Consider the following 11,440-nt stretch of genomic DNA (forward strand, 5'->3'; position numbering starts at 1 on the left):
CATGAAAATTTTTGAAATGCTATAAAACAAGTTAATATATACTAAGCTTCCCTTTATGGGAGGTGAGGACACTTGAACGTTACAAACAAAAACATATTTACATTGTGCGTACGACTTTAAGGCGAGTAGAAAACAGTTATTAACTAGCTATGAAACACAATTACCCATACAGGTATACTATCTATTAAGTGCAAGTACCCTCTAGGGAGTTGGAAGTTTCGCCCCCAGCAGTTCGCCCCCAGCAGTTCGCCCCCAGGTACACTTCGCCCCCGAACATTTCGCCCCCAGCATTTCGCCCCCGCACATTTCGCCCCCAGCAGTTCGCCCCCGGATGTTTCACCCCCAGCAGTTCGCCCCCGCACATTTCGCCCCCGGATGTTTCGTCCCCAGCAGTTCGCCCCCGGATGTTTCGCCCCCAGCAGTTCACCCCAGAATGTTTCGCCCCCGGATGTTTCGCCCCCAGCAGTTAGCCCCCGGATGTTTCGCCCCCGGCAGTTCGCCCCCGGATGTTTCACCCCCAGCAGTTCGCCCCCGGTTGTTTCGCCCCTAGTAGTTCTCCCCTGGATGTTTCAACTCCAGATGCTTCGTCCCCAAGCAGTTCGCCCCCGGATGTTTCGCCCCAGCAGTTCCTCCCCCGGATGTTTTGCCTCCAGCAGTTCGCCCCCAGATGTTTCGCCCCCAGTTCGCCCACTGATGTTTCACCCCCAGATGTTTTGCCCCCAGTTCATCCCTGGATGTTTTGCCTCTAGCAATTTGCTCCTGGATCTTTCGCATCCGGGAAAGACCTGCCTGAACTGAACATTGGCAGGTTTGCTTATCACTAATAATACACCATATGAGTCTAAGATATATAATTCTGATCAAATTAGTTTTTTCATTTTAAAACTTTGTTTTCTAGATGAGTCATTTTACAAATAGACAGGAAAATAGTAGGATTTCATTGGTTACTAAGGAGGTCGTGCCCCCTTGGTAGCAGAACGGATCTTGGCTCCCTATGATACATTCAGGGCTGCTTGTTCACAGCCCTATGCAAAGCTCCCTTTCACCCTCCGCTCATGTGCTCTTTCCTGGACAAGAGGAGGGCTCCCTCTGCCTGTGTAAACCCATTACAGGATGCAACACATAGGGGGGCTTTGCAGAGGGCTGTAAACCAGCAGCCCTTTATACATCATAGGGAATATATTGTTAGTTGCATGCTCCTGTGCAGCCACACCCTCTAGAATCCATCCACAAGTACTGCTACTAAGGAGAAACAACCTCCTTAGGAACCACTGAAATCCTGCAGCACATGGAGCTTTAACTTGGATGAGACTTTTCACACAGAAGTGAAGCTACTGGAAGGGCTCCTTTGGAAATGAATATCATGGGCACAGGTACTATAACATAACATATTTTTTGTAGAGTTATGCTTTAACTGTATGTATCAAAACTGTTTAAACAAGAAACATAAAAAGGTATAGAGGGGAAGGATTAGAGAAAAAGAGAAAATACAAATTACAGGTTATAATGCTTGAATTATTTTACAGCTAAGAACACTGCTCTCAAAACATACAATATGTGACCATGAACTAAAATTCAAAGCTGCAGGCAATGCCTCTCAGATAATCCATCAAGCTTCTATTATTGAAATCTTGCACGATACGTTTAACCCTTGCTGAAATTGCAGCATACTTTTTGTTTCTTGCAGCAATGGGATTTCCTGCTATTATCTGAATAATTTCAAAACTATGGAGCTCTTGCTGATGTTTCAGACAGTTAATGAACCGGTATATATTTTGGAAAAGAGTACCACATGTTTCTCGAAAGCTACGGTGCCATCCTTCAACATCATTATTTGTTCGCTGTTGATCATTCAATGTTCGCTTATACACATTCCAGAATTGAATTGGAAACAAAGGTGCTTGACGTCCTCTGCGATTCATTCGACCGATATAGCTGTCTTCAAAATAGTTAGCAATAGGTATTGCTTCTTGTGGAAAGTCAGGATCTTCCACCAACTCTTCAAATGATTGCACAACATTCTGTGGTGGTAGAAAGGCCAGGGCAGGTATCATACGTATCCAACGGGCAAATTCATGGTCACCTTGGTATTGCATCTTGAGTCCTTCATTTTGAGCTTTACGCCAAACCGACTGTGATAAGTGGAAAAAGCAACCAGTCTTCACAAGGTTGGGGAACTCACTTTCAAATGCCTGTATTGCAGCTAGTTCAAAATCCAACATCAGGTTGTCTGGCTGCAGTCCAGGCTGCAAGTTCTTCAGCTCTTGCAGCAACCTCTGATATGTAGAACGGCTCTTGTCTGTCAGCAAGGTGTACACTAGCGGAACAACAAGGCCGCTGTGGACTACATGGATTGTGTAAAGTTGCTTAAACAAGGCTGGTGTAGTGAAAAACATGCCATCAGCAAACCACTCTTTACTTTGTGCCAGTAGATGGAGATTGTCTCTTGTTCCAAATATCAACATACGGCTGTGTCCATTTCCTAATTTAAAATGAAAGTATTAGTAGAGGAAATAACAGAAAAAGTGTAACAAGCAGCAGACAGAGAATTTTGGGATAAATTCACAAAAAAAAATATCCTAATCAGAAGCCTCTGTTCATAGCTCACATTAAAAACTCACATTTAGCTCCAGATTTTCGGATTTCATAATAAAAAACCTGAAGCAAAATCTAGTGTGAAGGGGCCAACCAATAGTTTTTTACAACATATATTGTCCCAGTGGAAAATGATATATTTTTGTTTAAAATTAAAATTACTTCCAAACTTGAAATAGGTCACATTTTTAGGGTACCTTTAGACCCTTCAACTAGACGGCCGTTCAGCACGGCCGATCGCCGCCATGCTGAACAGCTGTCTAGTTGACAGCCGCATCCAGACGCGGCGTGCGGCTAGACGTCTGAATGAACGACTGGGAGGGCCGCCCGCCTGAATGAGGTGTTCCATTCTAGCGGATGGGCGCGCTAGTCGTCGGGTGGGTAGGGTGGACGTTCGTGACTATGCTGTCTCATTGAGAGGATTGTGCAGGATGCAAAAAACGCCAGTAAAATCACCAGTGTGCTTTTGGCCTAAGGCATAACTGAATGGTCCATTAGGCTGGGGTCATATGCAGCATTAATGTGTAAATCCCATCCACATGCTGATGAAAAAATTTTGTTTAAAAAAAAAACATGCAGTGCAGCATGTCAATGTATGCTGCCATTATACAAAGAAAATTCCAGCCATTTAGACAAGAGGCTGAAATCCTGCACTAAAACCTGCACCTAAATCCATAGAGTTAAGTGAAGATTTTGATACAGAATTAGGGTACCACAATAGTGGCCACAATTGCAGGCACAAATAGATTCCTGTGGGATCTGCAGTTGCTACCGCAATTACAGCCGCTGCGGAGATGCCGCGCCGCAATCCCCTTCCATGATCACTGAAGATCGTAATTTATTACGATTTTCAGGCTGATCGTTATTTTAAATTACGATCCGATTTGTAGCCAGATCATGATGATGATCAGAATTAGAAATCGGAATCCTCCGTAATCTGAAAACACTGTCCGGGCATACATGCCCGAACAGTGTGTATATATATATATATATATATATATATATATATATATATATATATATATATATATATATATATATATATATATATATATATATATATATATATATATACGCACACACTGTACGGGCGTACAGCATGTGTGCATATTTAGCTTTAGTAATTGGCACCAGGCTGCGCTGTTAAAAAATAAACAAACCCAGTAACTCACCTCTTTCTCCAGTGTCCAGTACTGGCTCCGGCTCCTAGCCCAGCAGTGCAGGGAATCCCGAAATCCGGGCGGCGCATCGCCGCCTCTGTGCCTGCCGTACTATAACTACAATGGAGAGTGATCCCAGGACCGCTCACTAGACGGTCCTGGGAAAGCACCACATCACGTCACAGAACAGTCCGGCACATGTGCAGAGGTGGTGATGCACAACCCAGAATGCATAGCGTTGGGATTTCGGAATTCCCTGCACTGCCGGAGACAGCGCTGGACACCGGAGAGAGTTGAATAACTGGGTCTGTTTATTTTTTAACAGCGCAGCTTGGAGCCATTATACAGTACAGACCAAAAGTTTGGACACACCTTCTCATTTAAAGACTTTTCTGTATTTTCATGACTATGAAAATTGTACAATCACACTGAAGGCATCAAAGCTATGAATTAACACATGTGGAATTATATACTTAACAAAAAAAAGTGTGAAACAACTGTAAATATGTCTTATATTCTAGGTTCTTCAAAGTAGCCACCTCTTGCTTTGATGACTGCTTTGCACACTCTGGGCATTCTCTTGATGAGCTTCAAGAGATCGTCACCGGGAATGGCCTTCCAATAATCTTGAAGGAGTTCCCAGAGATGCTCAGCACTTGTTAGCCCTTTTGCCTTCACTCTGCGGTCCAGCTAACCCCAAACCATCTCGATTGGGTTCAGGTCTAGCGACTGTGGAGGCCAGGTCATCTGGCATAGCACCCCATCACTCTCCTTCTTGGTCAAATAGCCCTTACACAGCCTGGAGGTGTGTTTGGGGTCATTGTCCTGTTGAAAAATAAATGATGGTCCATCTAAACGCAAACCGGATGGAACAGCATGCCGCTGCAAGATGCTGTGGTAGCCATCCTGGTTCAGTATGCCATCAATTTTGAATAAATCCCCAACAGTGTCACCAGCAAAGCACCCCCACACCATCACACCTCCTCGTCCATGCTTCACGGTGGGAACCAGGCATGTAGAGTCCATCCGTTCACCTTTTCTGCGTCGCACAAAGACACGGTGGTTAGAACCAAAGATCTCAAATTTGGACTCATCAGACCAAAGCACAGATTTCCACTGGTCTAATGTCCATTCCTTGTGTTCTTTAGCCAAAACAAGTGTCTTCTGCTTGTTGCCTGTCCTTAGAAGTGGTTTCCTAGCAGCTATTTTACCATGAAGGCCTGCTGCACAAAGTCTCCTCTTAACAGTTGTTGTAGAGATGTGTCTGCTGCTAGAACTGTGTGTGGCATTGACCTGGTCTCTAATCTGAGCTGCTGTTAACCTGCGATTTCTGAGGCTGGTGACTCGGATAAACTTATCCTCAGAAGCAGAGGTGACTCTTGGTCTTCCTTTCCTGGGGCGGTCCTAATGTGAGCCAGTTTCTGTGTAGCACTTGATGGTCTTTGCAACTGCACTTGGGGACACTTTCAAAATGTTCACAATTTTTCGGACTGACTGCCCTTCATTTCTAAAAGTAATGATGGCCACTCGTTTTTTTTTACTTAGCTGCTTTTTTCTTGCCATAATACAAATTCTAACAGTCTATTCAGTAGGACTAACAGCTGTGTATCCACCAGACTTCTGCACAACACAACGAATGGTCCCAACACCATTTATAAGGCAATAAATTCCACTTATTAAACCTGACAGGGCACACTCGTGAAGTGAAAACCATTCCCGTGACTACCTCATGAAGCTCATCAAGAGAATGCCAAGAGTGTGCAAAGCAGTCATCAAAGCAAAGAACCTAGAATATAAGACATAATTTCAGTTGTTTCACACTTTTTTGTTAAGTGTATAATTAAACATGTGTTAATTCATAGTTTTGATGCCTTCAGTGTGAATGTACAAATTTCATAGTCATGAAAATACAGAAAAATCTTTAAATGAGAAGGTGTGTCCAAACTTTTGGTCTGTACTGTATATATGCAAGAAAACTGGAAGAAGAGTGGCTCAACTGAGATTGTTGCTGAGGACTCAGTGTGCTGCTAGAGCAGGGGTTGGTTTCCGCCCGTACTTAACATGCATCCATGAAGAAATACCTCCGCACTGCTGAAGTCCTATACAAATCCTTTATTGCATTACAAAGTTCCAAAAGTGCCAGACCACCATCACCCACCCACATATATATATACACACACTGTTTGGGCGTACAGTGTGTGTATATATATATATATATATATATATATATATATATATATATATATATATATATATCCGCAAAAAAGTAAAAAAAAGTAAAAAAAAAATAAAAAAAAAGTAAAAAAGTAAAAAACTGAGCGGCACCGACCCTTAATCAACTGTAATAATGAACTCTATTCAGGGATATCAGATGTGACTCCTCGCTATGCCGCTAACACCGGACCTCAGGTGCTCCTTCATAGAAAAAAGACTTCCATCCATGCGCTCCTTGTAAGTAAAAAATGAGGGCACTCACCAGTCTTCGGTAAAGGGACTTCTTTATTAACAACGACAACTCCAGATAAAAGTCATGGCCGGGGGATAGGGAGCCGAAGCTCGTGTGAGCAGGGGAGGACGACGGCCGTTTCGCGCTATGCCTGCGCTTCTACGGGTCGATTTGTGCTCAGGACAGACAGCGGATATAGTGCACCGGCCAGACACACCCCGCCACCAAATCCCTCCCACAAACCATAGAAATACAAAAAGCACATAGTAACATAGTAACATAGTTAGTAAGGCCGAAAAAAGACATTTGTCCATCCAGTTCAGCCTATATTCCATCATAATAAATCCCCAGACCTACGTCCTTCTACAGAACCTAATAATTGTATGATACAATATTGTTCTGCTCCAGGAAGACATCCAGGCCTCTCTTGAACCCCTCGACTGAGTTCGCCATCACCACCTCCTCAGGCAAGCAATTCCAGATTCTCACTGCCCTAACAGTAAAGAATCCTCTTCTATGTTGGTGGAAAAACCTTCTCTCCTCCAGACGCAAAGAATGCCCCCTTGTGCCCATCACCTTCCTTGGTATAAACAGATCCTCAGCGAGATATTTGTATTCTCCCCTTATATACTTATACATGGTTATTAGATCGCCCCTCAGTCGTCTTTTTTCTAGAATAAATAATCCTAATTTCGCTAATCTATCTGGTTATTGTAGTTCTCCCATCCCCTTTATTAATTTTGTTGCCCTCCTTTGTACTCTCTCTAGTTCCATTATATCCTTCCTGAGCACCGGTGCCCAAAACTGGACACAGTACTCCATGTGCGGTCTAACTAGGGATTTGTACAGAGGCAGTATAATGCTCTCATCATGTGTATCCAGACCTCTTTTAATGCACCCCATGATCCTGTTTGCCTTGGCAGCTGCTGCCTGGCACTGGCTGCTCCAGGTAAGTTTATCATTAACTAGGATCCCCAAGTCCTTCTCCCTGTCAGATTTACCCAGTGGTTTCCCATTCAGTGTGTAATGGTGATATTGATTCCTTCTTCCCATGTGTATAACCTTACATTTATCATTGTTAAACCTCATCTGCCACCTTTCAGCCCAAGTTTCCAACTTATCCAGATCCATCTGTAGCAGAATACTATCTTCTCTTGTATTAACTGCTTTACATAGTTTTGTATCATCTGCAAATATCGATATTTTACTGTGTAAACCTTCTACCAGATCATTAATGAATATGTTGAAGAGAACAGGTCCCAATACCGACCCCTGCGGTACCCCACTGGTCACAGCGACCCAGTTAGAGACTATACCATTTATAACCACCCTCTGCTTTCTATCACTAAGCCAGTTACTAACCCATTTACACACATTTTCCCCCAGACCAAGCATTCTCATTTTGTGTACCAACCTCTTGTGCGGCACGGTATCAAACGCTTTGGAAAAATCGAGATATACCACGTCCAATGACTCACCGTGGTCTAGCCTATAGCTTACCTCTTCATAAAAACTGATTAGATTGGTTTGACAGGAGCGATTTCTCATAAACCCATGCTGATATGGAGTTAAACAGTTATTCTCATTGAGATAATCCAGAATAACATCCCTCAGAAACCCTTCAAATATTTTACCAACAATAGAGGTTAGACTTACTGGCCTATAATTTCCAGGTTCACTTTTAGAGCCCTTTTTGAATATTGGCACCACATTTGCTATGCGCCAGTCCTGCGGAACAGACCCTGTCGCTATAGAGTCCCTAAAAATAAGAAATAATGGTTTATCTATTACATTACTTAGTTCTCTTAGTACTCGTGGGTGTATGCCATCCGGCATAAAAACTAAAGTTAAAAACAATAGATGGCTTATGGAGTACATATATGACATGGAACACAAATCGCTACTGAAGAGATGTCAGCAAATGCTATACCAAATTATCGCTCTATGACCTGTCAATTGTGTTCACTATACGTGACACTGCGCTCATAAGACAACTACAGAAAAATGGACATATCGACTCTGTCATTGAAACCAAGCGGACCCATGGCATTACAGCGCAGGATCCACCTGGCTTCTCATCTCAAGAGCAGATTGTCCAAATCACCACCTTGGGCAGGCAAATTCACCTTTTCGATGCCAGCAAAGGTAAGACATTCAGTCCTATTACCATGTTTCTCCCTCACATGGGAAATGAATCGCGGGACACCTTTTCCTGATGCTACTGACCTGCAATGCTCTCGAAAACGGACATACATCGGGCGGATAGTTTTGCTGATATAATATCGCTTGCAAGGACAGAATACAATATACACTACATGATCAGTTTTACACGTGATGAAATCATTAACCGTGTGTGACACTGCACCTATACAGAGAAACCGCTCTGTAAGGTGCTGCTGACAGCACGAGCAATAGCCGCACCTAAAATTGCCTTTAGGGGACATCCCATTTAGCCAATTAGTATTTGATTTAGTGACGCGGTTTCTTACCAATCTATCTCTTAACCTTGCACTTCTTCTATTGGCCACTAAGGGGCCTCTGGCTGCTACGTCGGCTAACTCCTTATCTCTCTCTAACAGGTGCCAGTTCTTTTTAATAGCTAACCTAATTTGCTGGTCCATGTTGCTCATTTTTTACTTACAAGGAGCGTATATATATATATATATATATATATATATATATATATATATATATATATATATATATATATATATATATATATATATATATATATATATATATAGCTATAGCTCTGGAGAATTAATTCCAATCTTTTGGTATGATCAGCCCGATCTGATCCTATCTTTCCAGTGATCGGCCAACACTAGTTGGAATCAGTAGGCCTCACTACATTATATTACCCTCAAAGTTTCCCTTGAAGGCAAAAATCACATAGTATTTTATATCAGCACCTTACAGTCTAGCATTTTTCACATTTGTGCAAAATAAACTTTGCAATAATTATGCATAATGGAATTGTTTTAATACAATGTTAAATGGTTAAGTAGCTTACCAGAGTCATGCAGAAGGAACTGCTGCTGGACACCATCAATACTGATCTCCTGGAACTCCAGGGGGATAACAAGTTGATCAAGGGTTTGAGGTAACCTTGGGATATTGCCAAGTTGCCTTGCTAATCGTATTGTCCTCTTCAGTGATGCTTTCCTTGGGAGAAGTGCTGCAACATTAGAATGGGCTTCTGAAACGACGTCTGTGAGAATCTGTTGTGGTGTCTCCTGTGTTGTCCTTGCCCTGGTGACTGCCTCATTAACAAGTCGGATTGCTTCAGGTCTTGCAGCTTGTGCTGCGTGACTGTGAAGATTGACTACTTTCACAACTTCGCCAGATTCTTCATTGGTCCAAACACGTCCCTTGCAAGTCGACCGTTTTTCACATACCCAGATGGAATGGACATCATCAGCGGTTCGTTTGGAAAATAAGTAAATGTGATTCTCATGGACCAACTTCCTCCTTCCACGTTTGGACAGAACTGAATTCATAGTTGTAGAAAGTGAATTGCTGTGGAAGCTGACTGATTTTTTGTGGCAGTACACTTCTCTCTTTGTGGAGATTTCAGACACTGCTATATTCTGATGTACAGGTGGAATAAAAGCTAGTCTAATGTAACTTGCAGGACATGTGACCTGCTACTTGTTACATCTGCAACAAAACTTGCAGCAAAGCAGGTCAGTGCTGGGTCAACTTGCAACAAAGCAGGTCAGTGCTGGGTCAGGTAAAAGTTCAAAATTGTTTAGATTTAAGGCCTCTTGCACACTGTAATTTTAGAGTGGTTTCACACTTGTGTTTGTGGCCGCAAGAGGTCAATCCGCTCTGGATCTGACATCCAGCTGACCCCAGGGCAATGCTGGCGGAATGCTGGCATTCCGCTCGCATTGCCCATAGAAGTGAACGGCTCGGTTCCGCGATCTGCAGCCGCCCGTTCGCTTTCATAATGCCGCATTCCGCTATCAGTGTCAGAATAAAAAGAAGAGCTTTTTCTTCTTTTCGTTCCACTGCAGGTTAGCAGAATGCGGCATCACAGAAGCGAACGGGCGGCCTGTAGTGCATATGTAGCGGAAGTGTAAAAGCACCCTTATGCTGCCACTGTTTTAGAACTCCAAAGCACGTGCTCTACTGGCATTTTTCAGAGCGCTTTTGGTAATGACCCATAAGATACAGGCTATTGATGAATGCTAAGTGCTCATAAATAGCTCCTGTAATAAAATAAAAAGAGCTGGCCGAAACAACACCTCGCTTTTCCAGCCATTGACTTATTTACTATATAACTGTCTAAGGGTCACTTTCGTCTTTCTGTCTGTAACGTTTTATTCGTATATTCATTTGTCGCGGCGTCTGTCTGTCTGTCAAGTCGCTGATTGGTCATGGCAAAACGCCCACGACCATTGCCACGACCAATCAGCGACGGTCACAGGCTGCCAGAAAAATGACCGCTGCTTCACTGCCCTGCACTCACCGCTGACCGCTCACACAGGGTTAATGCCAGCGTTAATGGATCGCAGTGTACCGCACTCCGTTAATGCTGCTATTAACCCTGTGTGACCAACTTTTCACTATTGATCGTGCCTATGCAGCATCAATAGTGAAAAGATGTAATGTTAAAAATAAAAAAAATGTAAAAAAAGTTATTCTCACCCCCTCCGATGTCGCGCTGTCCTCCACGCCTCTCTCCAGTGCACGCCATGCCTTCCGGTCCGAACGATGCTGTGCGTCCAGGACCTGCGATGATGTCACAGTCATGTGACCGCAACATCATCGCAGGTCCTATGCTCAGACCGGAAGCCACTGCCAGCACTGCAGAGAGGCGCGAGGACTTCAGGGCCCGTGGCTGAGGCGAGTATATCTTTATTATTATTTTTTTTTAGCACAAATATATTGCCCACATTCCTAGACTACGTGGGCAGTGCAATATACTACGTGACAAGTGCAATATACTATGTCGGCTGGCCAATATACTACATGTGCTGTGCAATTTACTACGTGGACTGTGCAATTTACATGCGCTGTCCAAAATACTACTTCGGCTGTCCAATATAATACATGGCCTGTGCAATGTACTACGTGGACTGTCCAATATACTACATAACCTGTGCAACATACCACGTGGCTGCGCCTTCTAGAATACCCAATACGTTAGAATCGGGCCACCATCTAGTATATTCAAAATTGGCAATCTTCTTAGCGATTTTCCAGTGCTTAGCACTTGGGAAAGTGGCTACTG

General features: G+C 43.3%; 1 protein-coding gene across 1 annotated transcript; it reads right to left on the reverse strand.

Moving 5' to 3' along the window:
* Positions 1-531: 531 nt before the first annotated feature.
* On the reverse strand, positions 532-10,582 carry LOC138638215 (uncharacterized). The gene is made up of 2 exons (XM_069727346.1): positions 9,215-10,582; positions 532-2,482 (listed from the first exon to the last, which is right to left on the reverse strand). Exons 1-2 carry the CDS (start codon positions 9,699-9,701, stop codon positions 1,569-1,571), a joined length of 1,401 nt encoding a protein of 466 aa, XP_069583447.1. The 5' UTR covers positions 9,702-10,582; the 3' UTR covers positions 532-1,568.
* Between the last annotated feature and the right edge of the window lie 858 nt (positions 10,583-11,440).

This window comes from Ranitomeya imitator, chromosome 5 (genome assembly GCF_032444005.1).
Source record: "Ranitomeya imitator isolate aRanImi1 chromosome 5, aRanImi1.pri, whole genome shotgun sequence".
NCBI lineage: Eukaryota > Metazoa > Chordata > Amphibia > Anura > Dendrobatidae > Ranitomeya > Ranitomeya imitator.